The 17339-nt window shown below is 35.5% G+C and overlaps 1 protein-coding gene across 3 annotated transcripts in view; it reads left to right on the top strand.

Annotated features, from left to right (window-relative positions):
• The window catches only part of LOC129738608 (V-type proton ATPase 116 kDa subunit a 1), a 51151-nt gene extending 34043 nt beyond the window's left edge, over positions 1–17108 (top strand). For 2 of the 3 annotated variants that reach the window (XM_055729840.1, XM_055729842.1), the window contains exons 2-6: positions 9145–9308; positions 9475–9996; positions 14913–16488; positions 16548–16719; positions 16846–17108. In XM_055729840.1, the coding sequence (XP_055585815.1) occupies positions 9145–9308; positions 9475–9996; positions 14913–16488; positions 16548–16719; positions 16846–16936 (2525 nt within the window). In that variant the 3' untranslated portion in view covers positions 16937–17108. Of the gene's footprint in view, positions 1–8977; positions 8997–9144; positions 9309–9474; positions 9997–14912; positions 16489–16547; positions 16720–16845 lie in introns of those variants that run through there. The other variant, XM_055729843.1, reaches the window with a different exon arrangement.
• Positions 17109–17339: the final 231 nt, after the last annotated feature.

Here is a 17339-nt window from a genome sequence, read left to right as displayed (position 1 = left end):
TTTGAAATTGATAATCTGCTGTACGGGGAACCGGTAAAAATTTAATCATTGCTGGCTGGGGTAACATTTTTGATAATGATAAATTTCCATCAAATAATAAAAACTTTTTGTCAATAAATTTTGTAGATGTTCAGATAGTTTTTTTCAAATAGTTTTGATTTATGACTCTTACTTGTAAAAAACTTTACATCATATGTTTTTTTTTCTTGAAGATCCATTAATAAAAATTTTCCAAATAAAATTTAAAAAAAAATCTTTAAATGCCTATAATTTTTCTATTTGAGTCTAACAGATGTTACCAGGCGCTGTCCTATGGGGAGGACCGATTCAAAATACCCGTAAATGCTAGAATTTCTATAAAAACTTCAAACTTCCCCTAGTAGATGTGCTTTTGAATTTTCAAAAAATTTCCACTCCGTGGGAAAATGTTTGTTTATCACTAAAGGCTCAAATGATGAAAAGTCGGTCTACCAAAATCAAGCAGCTGTAAATGGCAACGGACTGGACCGAATTATACCAATAAACTTCTGTTGACTTACTAACGGTGTTGCCTTTTAATTTGCTAACCATATATCTTCTTATAATTTGAGCTTGGTAATGGAATTAAGGGACATATTTTTAATTGTCACTAATATGCCTTAGATATATGCCTAAATTTACATGAACAAACTGTGATAAATTTTGTTTCAAAATCTGAGCTTCTTAGTTTTTCATTATGTTTTGGATTTTAATGGAATGACAAATTTGAAAAAGTCTAAAAGGGGAGTGAATATTGTTGCAACACTAAAATACTTGAATATATTTTCTTCTGAAGTCATATATTGATTGCCTTTACCATGCAGTTTCTTTTTTATTCGATCAGATAGAAAAAAAAACAATAAAAATACTCAAACTATGTACAGTACCGTTCATAATTGTATAGAAATTGAAAGCACGCGCACTGTCACTTCGATTTTGAACTTCCATAACTTTTTACTCTGATGATATTTTTTGATCAAATGTTCTGCGTTCGATAGATCAACAATCAAAACACAAATAGATCATTTATTCCTTTTTTTCTTTCCTTCATTACTTTTGCCAGACATTTTTTGACTGGTTTGTGGATTAAACGGTATTGTTCTCATAAATCGTCCAAAATTCTGTAGAAATCGCATTTTTAAATTCATGCCTGGAAAATTGTACCTCGCGTAACTTTTGATCCCATCGATAAAACTTTTCAAAAACTTCAGACATGCTAGCTCTATATTTCAACAATCACTCTGCAAAATTTCAATAAAAAATGAAGCGTAGTTTCTGAGATATTGCAGTTTGAATAGTAAAAGTCCAAAAAGTCCAACTTTCGTAGAATTACTGTATCTCAGACCACACAAACTCCAGAAAGCTCAAATTTTGTGGTATAATAGTGTAGTTGTTGATCTATCGAACGCAGAAAATTTGATCAAAAAATACCATCAGAGTAAAAAGTTATGAAAGTTGAAAGTAGAAGTGACAGTGCGCGTGCTTTCAATTTCTATACAATTATGAACGGTACTGTACATTTGTACGGAATCATAAGAGTGGCCATTTCCTTTAATTTTCAGAAATTACCTTTGAACTTTAAATGTTAAATTGCCTTATTAAAAAAAATTTAAATTGTAGTCACGTTCTCCATTGAAGTGATCAGTTTTCCAGTAGGCGCTTAAGAAACGTGTGACTTCAATTGACAGTCTTTGGTACCTTCTTATCTTTCTGTTTGACAACAATATTTTAGAAATTAAATTCAATCGTAATATACAAAATGTTGAAGCCGCATGAAATCCATTTTCAAGGAAGATTCGGTAACGGAAAGTTCCTCATAAGGATTTTTCTTTGTAGTTCAAAATATCTTAAAAACCGAAAGAATCGGGACAAAATATTACAATAAAACTTTACTTCAAGAATAGAAAGCAAAAACAAATCTGAAATTCAAATATCAATTAGAATTGTTTGTATTTTTTTCTTTTGTTCACAGTTGGTTTATTGTCAATTTTAAATCTTCACAAAGTGATGTCTAACTCATTCCAAAATCCAATGTACTATTCTCACTTGCGTTTACAAGGAATTCATAATTAGATTGCAAAAAAAACAATTGAGTTTTTGAATCATAGTGCACGATTCATCTCTCCCTCGATTTCACATAATTCAAATATGAATTATGAAACTTCAAACTAACCTTTATTGAGAAATTCAAAAAAAAAAAAAAAAGATTCAATTTAATTGATTTGGTTTGAAATTTATCACATCAAGCATTCATATAATGGATGACCATAAAACGATTCAAGTTCATACTACCAAACAGAAATTTAATATGAAAATTTTAAATTTAAATAGTTAGAGTTTAAGTTTTAAAAACCTTTTAAAGATTTCTAAATTCAAGTTAATGCGTTGATAAAACACAAGAGATTCCAGAGCAACAATACATCAAATGAAGTGTTTGTAATTTTTGCGTTCCCTATGAATTTTTAGAGCCAAAAAGGAATAAATACTATTTATAAAAGCTGTTTCAATATGAAGGAATTGGTGTTTTGAGAAAAAGATTTAAATTCATCTTCAAAACTCAAATCTGCATTCACAATTAGAACACGAGGAAATAAAATTCACATTTTTTGAAGTGCAAAGAATTTGAAAACTGACTTTGACTTATTTAGGGGTACTGAATGCAAATTTGTATTTTTCCAATCTGCTCTTTTTTCGGTATAACTTTTGATAATACAAGGTTAAAATTCATTGAAAAAAATGTGCACTTTTTATCAAAAGTGTACAGTATCAAAAAGATTTAGAAAAAAGGTTTTTACTTCATAATCAATTTTTCTGGAGACTGTGAGTAATGTACCGTGACTTCTGGATGACAAAATCATAGAACTTATAAAAAAATGTTAAATTTATTTTTTCAAATAGTTGTTTTAAGGAACAAAATCTGTATCGTTTTTTTTTGGGAGTTTGCCACTTAGTGGCATTTATCCCTGAAATATGCATCGATGAATGAATAAAAGTTAATTTATAGATTCAAAAATATTATTTGTTGTTCATGTAGGTCAGTTGCTTCATCAGCCAACATTGATCGATTAAACTCTAAACTAATTAGGTAGTTTTCTGACAGAAAATCTGACAAAAAACCTACAAAAAATCGAGTCCCCCCCACTCGGGGGGCGCAAATATTTTTCAAAATCAGTTTGCCTATGTTTATTGTTTCTCTTGTGAATTAAAACTTCCCCGTTATCAGTCGATTATTTTTTCGGCATCAAGGCAATCCATCAAGCTAACATTCGAAAAAGCTTTTAGTGACTTTTGACTTATATACTGCTGAATTTCAATTACATCGCCGAAACTGCTTTCAGCTCATCCACACAATAATTTTGAAATTTTAAGTTAAAATCCAGTTTAGGTTTTGATATTCTACAACTGAAAGTTTGTCTATTTCAATTCCAATTGATAAGTACTCTTCACTAGTTTAACCCTTAATGGCTTCATTCCCTGTTTTTATTACAAATTCATATCATTTCAAGAGTTTGGAATTATGAATAAATAGTATGCGGTTCCGGCTTTATCCGTGGAAATCGCCTGACTGTCCACGCTGGGCTCAGAGTGCGGGATGCTTACCTGCACCGTGTGCTCTTGGCTGAGGTTTACCACTGACTGGGGATGTCTGGTGAGAGGTGATGCCAGTTCTTCAGCTTATGACAATATAAGATATATGAGCACCGCACATCTCCCCCCTTCCCTCAATTTGATTTTTTTAAGTTTCATACAACTAGGTAGTATTTCTGTAGAAATTTCTTATCTAGTTTATCTGGATAAACTAACTAACACAAAAAATTGTTTTTATTCTGCCATGAGCTTTTAATCTGTCGAATCACTTTCCGCTCCCTCAAATAGGAGTCTATCAGCTTCACGATAGACTTTGTGTGTTCTGGTTTAAAATGTTGTTACGCATACCATCGCAGGCAGGCTTTACTGAAACTTGCAACACATTTTCCCAACTCACTCACAGTTTGAGAAAAGTTGTCAACTGAACTGATTGCAACATTATCTGAGGATAAGCGACTCCTTGAATGATAACAAAATACTCTTGCACGTTATCTCGTGGCATCATTACGAAGGATCTGTACTCATTATCACTTTAATGTTGGACTCTGTCACATAAAAATTTAGAATCATTACATTGGCGTACATTACGCCCGAATGACCTCTAAGGTTAAAGGTCTTAAATAGGTTACTATCAGGGCTGTAAATTATCAGTGTCAGACAGAAAATGTCAGCCGACTTTGATCCTGCTTTACATGTTTATGTCATGCGATACTGATTTTTGGTCAGCGACATATGCTTACAATGTCATGACCAAGTTGAATGAACGACATAGTGCTTACTATGACTTTTTCCTTTTTACAGCCAACAACGACAATTTTTCAACTGTTTCTCAACTTATAACGTAAAATCGCGCCCAACACAGCCAGAAAATGAAATAGAAAGACGACCGTATGTGTGATGCGAGTGGAGCGCAAAAATGGCATTCAATATTGACATTGCTGCCTGACTGACATTGTAGCTTGGTCATTCAACTGGTAGACGACATTGATATTCTTTCGATGACATTGACTACTAGACGTTGGTCGGGTTGAACGAAATTGACTGAAATTTATCAGCCTTGGTTACTATTATTATAACACTAGTGTTTTCGTCGTTCCACTCTATTTTAAAAATGCTTTATAAGTAATCGGACCACCTTTCCAATAAATATTTTAATCTTCTTTTACTGATCCAAAAGATTCTATACTGGACACCTTATTGAATGTTGAGACGCTTAAAATTTTAAGCAATCGGTGCTTTTCTCGATTGGAAGTTGACTGTCTCGAAGTTGTCGATCTGACTCATTTCAACCAGCATTGGCTCATTGAACAACCTCCATTATCACGTTAAACTCGTTAAGCTGAATTTTCAGATTTCAAGTCTGTATTGTGTACAAAGCAGTTTAGAATGTATTCACCGTTTCAGAGCCTACGGTTTATTCGAACGGCTTTCAAAGTACGCTTTTCCTGAGCACCCATCCAAGCGTACTTTTTTCTAGCACGTTCTTGCAGACACGTTTGTTATAGAATTTACAAATCACGTTCTTTACAGGGCAGCCTCCTAGACGCGCTTGTTATCGAACGGTCTTCCAAAGTACCTTCTTATCGATCGGCTTTCCAGGCGCGCTTTCTTTCAAGCGATCTTCAAGACACGCTTTTTATGATTGTTCTTCCAGGCGCTATCTCAGCTTATCAGCAGGCCAAATCGAACGTCATTCGAGGCACACTCTTTTTCGGGCAAGTTTTATCAATTGCCGTGCAACGCGGCTTCCGTAGATCCGTAGATCTGGCAATCTGGCCTTCGAGGTACGCTCTTGCTCAAATTGTGATTTCTTTCTCTCTCTCCGAGGTACTGTTTATTTTCGACCTGCTCTCATCAGACGCCTTCGGAGCTCTCGAGGCACGCTGTCTTTTCGGCAATCTCTCCAGGCAAGCTCTTCGCAGTCTTGGAGACACGCTTTTTGCCCGTTCTCACTCTCAGGTGAGCTTCTCCAAGCCACCCACTAGCCGGGTTGTCAATTGTTTTTGTAAAAAGTCTGGAAGATTTTGAAAAAATGTCTGGAAATGTCTAGAAATGACTGGATAGCTTACTTTTCAAAGTGGTGACCTTTTTTTTGGTCGCCAGATCTCAATGTTGCAGATATATCGTTTGTTCCTGTCACTATCAGTTTACGTATTCTATCTGACACTCAACTTAACAAACATCTTCGAAGTGTTTGCCATTATTAATAGCTTTCGAACACTTCTGAATTTAAAATTCATAGTTTTTTATCATTTCCTATCATATTATATGTACCATGAACATTTTCAATTTTCGTAGTTTCTTAGAACATTTTTGTTCTGACCTAAAAGTCTGGAATTGTCTGGAAGATACGTCAAAAGTCTAGAAGTCTGGAAACCTGAAAAAAACTCTGGCAGAAGTTAAAAAAGTCTGGAGGATCCAGACAAAATCTGGAAGGTTGACATCACTGCCCACTAGTGGTTCGAGCTCTTCGAGCTGCCATACACGGAAAAAAATTGAGTGGTCATCCCAAAGACGCTGTCATGATAATTTCACCATTTCAGCGCTATAGTATTTTCAACCACGAAAAGTTTAACATCGATTTTGTGAAAGTGCGCATGAAACAATATTGAAATTACTATGTACCTGGTAATTTTCGATAACTCTCAATGTTTGTTTTCGAAAATACTATGGTCATGATAATTTTATCATAATTTCTATCACAACTACCGTCCGCATAGTAATTTTGACATTGTGGCACCAATTCTTATCAACAAAATACTACGCACATCGTACTTTTGAGAACAAAACATATTTGACTCAAAAACATAAGTGAGTATGATAATTTTACTATGGTAAACATTCTTGTTGTTTACACTTATTCAGAATCATTAATCATCAAACCCGTTTGTAAAAAAAACTAATTTTGAGCTGCTTTATAGTTACATAACTTTGAAAATCATTCCAGAGCATCGGGAGAACACACTAACATTGACCGACGTGTGTCGGAAGTGTGAATTTTCATGTTTCAAATAATGTCATAATGCATGCATGCAAATGAACAAACAAACATACATAGTAATTTTACTATTTAAATCAAGCTCCTCGCTCCTCCTAATCTTTATCATAACACATACTAGTTTCATCATGAAACATACTAATTTTACTAGGGACGAAGTAAAACAATGCATCATTTCATTGACAATTTTACTAAAACGCAGTCGAATTTACTATGCGCAGCCAAATTGAGCACATGGTAAAATAGCTATGCGTAAGGTATTATAAACAACAAAACATATTTGACTCAAAAATATGGTCGCCTGTTGTTCGTTTAAACCACGGATTTAGTAATTTTACTATGCTTTTTTTTTTGTGTGTACCAAAAGTGCCCCAGGCATCATGCAAACTCTCAGGCAAGCTTCTGCATGCAGTGTTATGTTCGCGGCCTTCGCAGCCTTTTTTTGCTTTCCTGACACGCTTTCACTCTCAGGCATGCATCTCAAAGTAGCCCTCGCTCGCTTCCACTAATTGGCAAGCTCTCTTAATCAGCCACGCCAAGTGGCCTTCGAGGCACGCTCATTTTTTCCGGCAAGTTTTCTTATGCCATATTCTCTAGCAGCCTTCGAGGCATGCTCTTGCTTCTCGGGCTAGCTCTCTGCGTAAAACCAACGTCCTTCGAGGCACGCTCTATCTCGGGCAGCTCTCTGAGCCGCCAAACCAACGGCCTTCGAGGCACGCTCTAATTACTCGGACAAAATCTTAATTTTTGTTTGGCCTAGCACTAATATTCAGACGCTCAACAATGTGTTTATAATTTTCATTTGTAAAATGACATTTATAACAAGAAATTCTTTAAAAATCTTTAATAGTGACAATTTTAAACTACGAAATATACAAATTATGAAAATTTTCGTTTTATTAACATTTTTTTTGCAGTGAATATAATAGATTTGCTGGTTGTTCTATAAATAATAAAAAAGTTTGTTGAAAGATTTAAAAAAATTTCTCTTATTTCATATTTTTCGAAATACATCTGATTTTGTTCAGTGAAAAGTGGGGGAGCAGGATTAGTGTGCAGCTTATATTGTACTCATTTGAAAGTGGCAACACACCCCTCCCCCTCTTTTTGCTTTTTCAAAATGATCGGTTTTTCACCAGATATTACGTTCCTTCATCTTGACAGATTTTTGAAAATTTGGAAAATCATCAACCACCCCCCCCCCCCCTCCCCCAAGAGCCAACTCTAGGACCGCCCCTGGATGCTACTAGAGTTAAAATTTCGAATTCTGCAATAACAGTAGTCTGTCTGCGACAGTAGACAGTAAATGCAAATTATTGTTTTAAGATTTTTTTTTCTCTTGAATTGCGATAAAATTATTTAAGGTTCTTCGCAAAATATTTCTTTCAAAATATGAAACTTCGGCGACTTTCTGAATTCTGAATTCTGAATCTGAATTCTAAAACAAAATAAAAATAAACAATTAAAGAAAAAAAGTCGATAAAAAAAATCTGAATCTGAATTCGGAATCTTAGTTCTGAATCTGTATTTTAAATCTGAGTGCTGAATCTGAATTTTGAATCTGAGATCTGAATCTGAATTCTAAATCTGATTCTGAATTCTGAGTCCAAATCCCAATAAGGATTCTCAATTGTAAATTCTGAACCAGAATCCCGGATTTGGATTCTGAGACTTCATTTTTAATCATAAATCTGAACTCTGTATCTGAATTACAAATCTGAATTCTGAATCTGAATCATCAATATTCTGAGTTTTAAACTATGAGTTTTTAATTTTTATTTCTAAATCCTGAAATCCGAATTCTGTGTTTTAATTTCTTAATTCTTAATTCTGAATTTTGATTTTATTCTCTCTGTTGTTGTATGAGCCTACTTGGTTGAATGATTCAACTGAATCAAAGCAATCGAAAGATTCCTTTTAATTCAATACCGTGGTTGAATTAAAAGGAATCTTTTTATTGCTTTGATTCAGATTTTATTCTATTTACAAGGTTTTCTTCTCATGACATAACCTTATGAACAAAATTGCTCCAAATCATTCGGTCCAATGCAATGTCTTGCCCAGCGTATCCGCCCAGCCTTCGCCACCTTCAGGATACTGGGTTTGTCGTAGCGTCGCACGAGCTCATGGTTCATCCTTCGCCTCCAAACTACGTTCTCCTGCACGCCGCCAAAGGTGGTTCTTAACACTCGTCGCTCGAATATTCCGAGTATGCGCAGGTCCTCCTCGAGCAATAACTACGTCTCCTACCCGTAGAGGACAGATCTGAATACATAATTTTGAGTTCTGAATCTTTTTTTTTTAATCTAAATGCAGGATCCTGTTTGTTAAAACGATTTATATTTTTTTCGATGAAGTATTTCATTGACTTGACTTTTCTGAAGAAAATTTGGTAAAATATTTGAGGAACTGCCTCAAATCGGTTTCTTTTGTAAATGTTTTATTTACTGAATTTTGAAAATAACTTTTCAAAACCTTTATTGAATGAAAATTCTAGCAATTTAATAATTTATTGTGTTTTCATTTTCCCAATATTACAGTCACCAGTGGGGAAGGAACCGGAGAAGGAAACTTCAGCAGCACCAACATGGGGGCGATGTTCAGAAGCGAGGAGATGGCTCTATGCCAGATGTTTATTCAGCCAGAGGCAGCCTACACGTCTGTTTCGGAATTGGGTGAAACTGGAGCGGTGCAGTTTCGAGATGTATGTTTTAAAAAAATATTTACACATGTTGAAAAAAAAATAGAAAACGAGTTCAAGCTTACATAACGGATTTTGGAATGAGTTTCTTTCTCGAACTTAGGGTTCCGTTTGTTTTAGGGTGGTAATATTTTCTATCCTTGTTTTAATTAGACTTTACACATTTCAGCTCAACGCTGAGGTTAACGCTTTCCAGCGAAAGTTTGTTGGAGAAGTTCGTCGTTGCGATGAAATGGAACGTAAACTACGTTACATCGAAACGGAAGTTAAAAAGGATAAAGTGAAGATACCTGAAATTTACAACGACTATCCGCGAGCACCGAATCCGCGCGAGATTATTGATCTCGAAGCTCATCTCGAGAAAACGGAAAGCGAAATTTTGGAGCTTTCTCAGAATGCCATCAATCTGAAATCGAACTACCTTGAGCTGACCGAGCTCAAGCATGTCCTGGAGCGTACACAGAATTTCTTCTTCGAGCAAGAGGGGGCCGTCAATATGGAAGCAACGAGAAGCAACTTGATTGTTGATGATGCGAATGCTGCTCAAAATCGAGGACGGCTTGGTTTCATTGCTGGTGTTATCCAGCGGGATAAAGTTCCCGGTTTCGAGCGCATGTTATGGAGAATTTCCCGTGGTAATGTTTTTTTAAGACAAGTCGAGCTGGAGAATCCGTTGGAAGATCCTGCTACGGTACGTACAACAAGACTTATTTGCTACGAAATAACCTGAACACCTTGACGCCCTCCGCCTAGGCGCGTTCCTATGCTGGGGGGGGGGGTTGATCAAGCGGCCAAAAACCGTTACAAAATACCCGCAAATGCTAGAATTTCTATACAAACTTAGAATATTCCCTAGTAGATGTACTTTTAAATTTTCATAAATTTTCCACTCCGTGGGAGTATTTATTCAACAAAAAAGTTTATTTATCACTTAACCCTTTTCCGCATTAGAGTGTCAATTTGACACTATTTTGTTAGCGGCTAACTTTTACTTGTAACTTTTACAGAAGCCTCAAAAAACAAAAATTTCTTCGGGGACCCTGAATAAATTCGAAAGTTCTTCAAAATAGCATCTTTGATTTTTTTTTTGTTAGACGAATCCTGGAAGCCTGGACAAAAAAACTCCCTTTTCCGACTTAGAGTGTCAATTTGACAATCCAAAAGTAAAATCTATCTAAGTCGTTTGAAATATAATTAATATCATTTGAAACTTATATCAATAGAAACTTTGCAATGTCAGAAAAATCAGAATTTAGGACATAAGCTACTAGTTAGCTACTAGTTCTCTCGTTATACAGCATGATAGAAAAAAATCCAAAAAAACATGTCTCTGGAAAACTGCTGTAGTTCATACATTAAACGTCCAAAAAACATTTTCCTTATGCATATGAAAGCTGAAGCTCTCGGCTTGGCTCTCTGCCCAAGTCACCTCCCACCGTTCCTATTCGGAGAGCAAACAAACACGTTCTGCTTGTGATTATAGAAATTCAGGAATGACTTTACGTTTATAAATTCCTTATTTTTGTGAAATCTCACAGCGTGAATTGTTGCACCTCATTAGAATGTAGATTAAATTTATTTTCCAATGAATATACTTTTTATTGGTCCACCAAACAATGTAAAAGTACTGAAAATCCGGGTACAACCTGACGGTGGACCACAAAAACAGATGAAATTTCAATTTGTAAAAAAATCGCACAAAATAGTCAACTTTGAAAAACTCCAGTAAACTCAATTTTTGTTGCATCAAAAATCTAAAGACAACAAAATGTTGGAATTAGAATAAATTTTGTAGTCATATTTTTTTCAAAAACTCTACCACCGCACAATGGGGAAAAAAGGGTACAAACCGCGAAGAAAAGATCTTTCGTCCTATATGAACCAAATCTAAGAAAATATGCTTTCCTTATGTGAAAATTTCCGGAGAATCGAATGGACATAGTTTCGAACGCCGCAGAAGCTTACAAACGTAGATATAGTGCCTTTTAACCCCTAATTCCCCTATATTTAGTAAACATTCCAGAAAAACACTGATTTGAACTGAATTCTGAAAACTGAACTGATTTGAATATTGAATGAAAACTGATCTATATCGTTTGTATTTTTTCCTGAGGAATCGAATGAAGGCTGTTTGAGCCACCGCACGCTTCAGAAAATGGAGTTATGGCTGTTTTTACCCTTAATTCCCCTTTATTTTTCAACTATTTCAGAAAAAAAGCTTGTTCGGACTTAAACAATTTGAACCAAATGGGTTGTATCTTGAGTGTTTTTTTTTTCGAGAAATCGAATGATGGCTGTTTGAGCCACCGCACGCTTCGGAAAATGAAGTTATGGCTGTTTTACCTTCAATTCCCCTCAATTTTTCAAATTATTCAGAAAATACATGTTCGGACTTCAAAATTTTGGATCCTGTGGGACGATTCTTGTGTGATTTTTTCCGAGGAATTCAATAAAGGCTGTTTGAGCCACCGCACGCTTCGAAAAATGGAGTTAGGGCTGTTTTTACCCTCAATTCCCCTACATTTTCCAATGATTTCACAAAAAAACATGTTTGGACCTGGGGGAGGAAGACTGAATAAAAAAAGAAAAAAATCTTTCAAACGTCAAATTTCTCTCATCAATCTACCGACCAGTGCGAAGGTTCAAAATCTTACTTTCATATTTAGTGAATTTCAATAAAACTTTTTTGATGCTGAAAAGCACTTGTTTTGCATGAAACAATGATTTAATTAGGTTTTTCTTTTACTCTGACGAATTCTGCAGATCAGGCGTATTGAGTTGCTTAAATTTCGTTTAAGTTTTTGAAGCTGACAAATAAAAATATTTTGATTAATGGTCGTTCTTAAAAATAGCTTAAAGAACAGATTTAGATTTAGGGTAGTTCCCATTGATCGAACAAAATTTTTATATAGTTTAAAGTTTACGATTACAAATCTTTTCAACAATTGTTGGCTTTTTGCCGAACAGTAAAAAAACGATACAGAAAACGATACAGCGAATTTCAGTCTTCCTCCCCCAGGTTTGGACTTGAAAATTTTGGACCAAAAGGGTTGGGTCCAGGGGTGGAAAACAGAAGAAAAAAAACAAAAAAGCGCTCAAATGTCAAATTGATCTGATTAAATCACCGACCAGTGAGCATGCATCAATTTTTTTTCATTAGAATGTCCATTCTTAAAACTTTTTTTAAGTCGTTGAGAGAGTTTAGCATTGGATAAGTTTGCATGTTTCACCAAACTGAGCATGCCTCATCTATGAAACAACAGCTTTGTAGATTTTGTTTGGTTCCGGCACGAATTTTTATCGTAAACGATTACAAATCTTTTCAAAAAGTGCTCATTTTTCTGAAGAAAAGTAAAAAATGCTGCAAAAATGCTGCAGCGAAATTTCTTTTTGCCGGACCTAGATGCTGGTGAATGATTTTTTCCATCCTTGGGTACCACTCTTGCAATTTTAAGATAACTAGGATACACTCCTGTCTCAATTATATTGTTGAAGCACTGGTAAACTGGGGGAGGAAGACTGAAATTCGCTGTATCGTTTTTTTACTGTTCGCAAAAAAACAAGAAATTGTTGAAAAGATTTGTAATCGTTCAAATATAAACTTTAGATGAACAGTTTTGTGTAGCGAGTCATGCAACTCAGTTGTTTAGGTGCTACATTTAAGTCTTCTGAGTTAATTGCTGCAGATTCAAAAGTAAACATCGCAATCGAATACACCAGCTAGGTTAACCAATACCAGTTTGTCAACTCTGTCGTAAATATAAAACCCTACCCTAAACTACCCTAAATCTAAATCTGTTATTTAAGCTACTTTTATGAACAGCCATTGATCAAACAATTTTTATTTATCAGCTTCAAAAACTTCAACGAAATTTGAGCAACTTAATACATCTGAACATGTGAAACAAAACCTTATTAAATAATTGTTTAATGCGAAACAAGTGCTTTTCAGCATCAAAAAAGTTTTATTGAAAATCTTTAAATAAGAAAGTAAAATTTTGAACCTTCGCACTGGTGGCGCACTTTGGCGTTTGAAAGATTTTTTTCTTTTTTTATTCAGTCTTCCTCCTCCAGCAGGTAAAGAATTCAACCGAAATCATTACCTACGGTTATTTTTGATTAGAGAGGTAGAAATTTTGTCATGACCGTCATGAGAATTAAAACTATCCCGTTATCGGTCGACTAAAGCATGGATCATCTTAAATCTGGGCGCTCTGTTTATTATAACATAGCGCTCCTAGTTATCGGATCTGGAATTTTTTGACAGTACTTTGTTTTGGAATGTTTTCTTTATCAGTGCTTGAAATTTCATTACGATTCGTTTTGTTTCAAAAAAGTTACACGTGATGGAAGCCGCGAGACGAAAATTAATTTTGGACGAAAAACCCGATGGGTTCAAAAATCGCAAAATCGTTGAAAATTGTTGTTCTATGCATCTTACGGAAGCGTTCTCGAACGTTTCCGTAAGATGCATGTTAAATAACCTATCATTTCGTGTTTTTTATTATGATTCAAAATCATTTTTAAAAAAATTAATTTTGTTTAGGTACCATACATGAACAAAAAAAAAATCACCATCTTTATACTTCATTTGCTTCAAAATTGTAACTTTTTCATTCGTTTCAGTACAATTGAAATTGAAAACTTTGAATGATAACTTGAAATTCAACAGCAAATCAGTTAAAATTCAGTTCCAAAAGCTTCATACTTCAGAGACTGATTTTAAAAATCTTATTTTTAACTTACTTTATACTTGGAGTGATAATTTTTTTTTTATATTGACTGTTTGAAAAATAAAAACTAGAATATCGAACTAGCACTTTGTTTCAAAGTTGAAAGTAATGTAATAATTCTTCGGCATAACAGTCTTTATTGTCTTAAAACGATGTTTTGATTAGTCCAATGTTGCGATGCTTGTTGGCATCTTCCTCAGGGAATTAATCTATCGTTCCGTGTGAAATTACTGTGCTTATGTTAGTGAACCTTCATATAAGAGAAGCGACAGCTGATCCCTCTTAAAATAAAATATCTGGCCACATCGCCGAAAGCTTGGACAAAAAATCCTCAGCTCTGTTTTGTTGCTTAATGTTCAAGCTCCAAAGTAAACGCTCAGTAAACCCAACAAAACAATATTGAATTTGATGCCCGGTGGATCGCGATAAACGGTATGAATGACTTGAATTATGTTAGTTTTCTAACTACGAACACGAATCCCCAGAGCAGTGAAAAAATTATTTGTTTGGACCACAACAGCAATTGCAATACTCTCCTTGGTTGAGTTTTCAATTAGAAAGCTAAAAGCTCCACGACAAAAGCTCGGATCGATTGGAATCGATTTTGACAGTTCTTTTGTATCGATTGGAATGTTGTGTTTCAGACGTCGCTTCTCTTATATGTAGGTTCACTAGCTTATGTGAAGCTTATTGTCCACTTTTCTCTTCTCTAATCGTATCTATGTTTTTAAAACTTATTTTGGATTTTTGTATGGTTTTTCTTGATCGAACTTTTAAAGCGGAATCATACCACCTCACCCTAAGGTGTCCAAATTTCGTCGCAAACATGCCGATTTTCAAGACATCAATATAATCAGATTTGAAATCGTTGCAGGCCAATCAAATCTACAAAACTGTTTTCGTGGCATTCTTCCAAGGTGAACAGCTGAAGAACCGTATTAAAAAGGTGTGTACAGGTTATCATGCTTCCCTGTACCCATGTCCGAGCGCTGCTGACGAGCGTGAAGAGATGGTCAAAGGAGTTCGCACTCGTCTGGAAGATCTGAACATGGTTTTGAATCAAACTCAAGACCATCGTTCTCGAGTGCTGCTGACCGTGGCCAAGGAGTTGTCACGCTGGCGTATCATGGTGAAGAAAATGAAGGCGATCTACCACACTCTGAATCTATTCAACATGGACGTTACTAAGAAGTGTTTGATTGGGGAATGCTGGGTTCCAGTTCTTGATCTGCCAATTGTTCAAAAAGCACTATCCGATGGGTCGGCTGCTGTAGGATCCACCATACCGTCGTTCTTGAATGTTATTGAAACAAGCGAAGCTCCTCCAACATTCAACAGAACGAACAAGTTTACACGTGGATTCCAAAACTTAATCGATGCGTACGGTATTGCTTCGTATCGCGAGGCAAACCCAGCGCTGTATACTATTATTACGTTCCCATTTTTGTTCGGCATCATGTTTGGAGATTTAGGTCATGGGGCTATTATGACATTGTTCGGTTTTTGGATGGTTAGTAATGAAAAGAAGCTTGGAGCAAAGAAATCTAACAACGAAATATGGAATATTTTCTTTGGAGGTCGATATATTATCTTTTTAATGGGTTTGTTCTCAATGTATACTGGATTCGTCTACAACGATGTGTTTTCCAAATCGATGAATTTGTTTGGAAGCGCCTGGAATATCAACTACAATACATCGACCATCATGACAAACAAAGAACTCACCCTCAATCCAGGGTCGGATGATTTGAACGTTGATGTTTATCCTGTTGGTCTAGACCCTGTATGGCAGTTAGCTTCCAATAAAATAATTTTCCTTAACTCCTATAAAATGAAGCTCTCGATCATCTTCGGTGTGACCCACATGATATTCGGAGTCTGCATGAGTGTAGTCAACTTCAATTTCTTCAAGAGACGTATCAGCATTGTGTTGGAGTTTCTTCCCCAAATCATCTTTTTGGTTTTGCTTTTTGCATACATGGTTTTCATGATGTTCATGAAATGGATACAATACACTGCCAAGACCGATTTCCAACCGCATACCCCCGGATGTGCGCCCTCCGTACTGATCATGTTCATCAATATGATGCTGTTCAAAGATTCTGAGCCTTTGCACGGTTGCGATGAGTTCATGTTCTCTTTCCAACGATCCTTGCAACGTACTTTCGTTTTTATCGCTCTGATTTGCGTTCCCTGGATGCTGTTGGGAAAACCACTTTACATAATGTTTTCCAGAAAAGAACAACATGTATCTCCTCACCATAATGGGAACATAAGCCAACAAGTAGACACAACGGAAGTTCCGAAGAGCGAAGCTCATGGCCTCGAGGAAGAGCCAATAAGTGAAATTTTCATTCATCAAGCTATCCACACCATAGAATACGTACTCAGCACTGTGTCACATACTGCTTCGTATTTGCGACTTTGGGCTCTTTCCCTAGCTCACGCTCGTAAGTTAACTGAATATTCTGTCTTATGCTTGAGATCTCAAAAAAATGTTTTATTCCAGAACTTTCGGAGGTGCTTTGGAACATGGTTTTATCGCTAGGATTACACCAAACTTCCTACAACGGTTCCATTATGCTCTACTTCGTATTTGGCGCATGGGCATGCTTCACATTAGCCATTCTAGTAATGATGGAAGGCCTGTCAGCATTCTTGCACACACTCCGTTTACATTGGTATGTTACTCAACCTTTCACTTATCAGTTATGGCTCTAGACATTTAGAAATTGATATGCAACCGTGAACGAAAAAAAAACGAGAAAAAAATCAATGCTGTTAAACCGTTTAATTATTCTTTGCAGGGTCGAGTTCATGAGTAAATTCTACGAAGGCCTGGGCTACGTGTTCCAACCTTTCAGCTTTCAACACATTCTGGAGACTGAGGAGGAATAAGAAGTTTGAAGCCGATTCAACAGTATTCGATGCGGTGTCAACAAAACTGTAAAGTTCACATCAATTTTTTTTTAATTTACGCTAACAAAGCCAAAAGTTTCAGTTTTTTAAGCTCCTGCAGTATTAATTTACAAAAACTTAAATAATTTCAAATAAATCAAGATTGGCAAAAGCCTTACTGTTTTAATTTCCAAGAGAGAATATTCATTACTACAAATGTTAACGCCCAGCTAACATGAAATCGTAATAGAAATGATAATCCAAATCGAATATTGAGACATTTTCAATAACTATCGTAAACCAGTTCTGCAAATTTTCTGAAAGCACGAATGATATTGACTGTGATTTTCTATCAGCGTAAAAAGGTTGAACTGAAATGAATGGAATAGAAAAGTCAACGAAT

This window comes from Uranotaenia lowii, chromosome 1, assembly GCF_029784155.1.
Source record: "Uranotaenia lowii strain MFRU-FL chromosome 1, ASM2978415v1, whole genome shotgun sequence".
Classification (NCBI taxonomy): Eukaryota; Metazoa; Arthropoda; class Insecta; order Diptera; family Culicidae; genus Uranotaenia; species Uranotaenia lowii.
The sequence above is the reverse complement of the archived record's forward strand: the minus strand, read 5'-3'. Positions and strand labels throughout refer to the sequence as shown.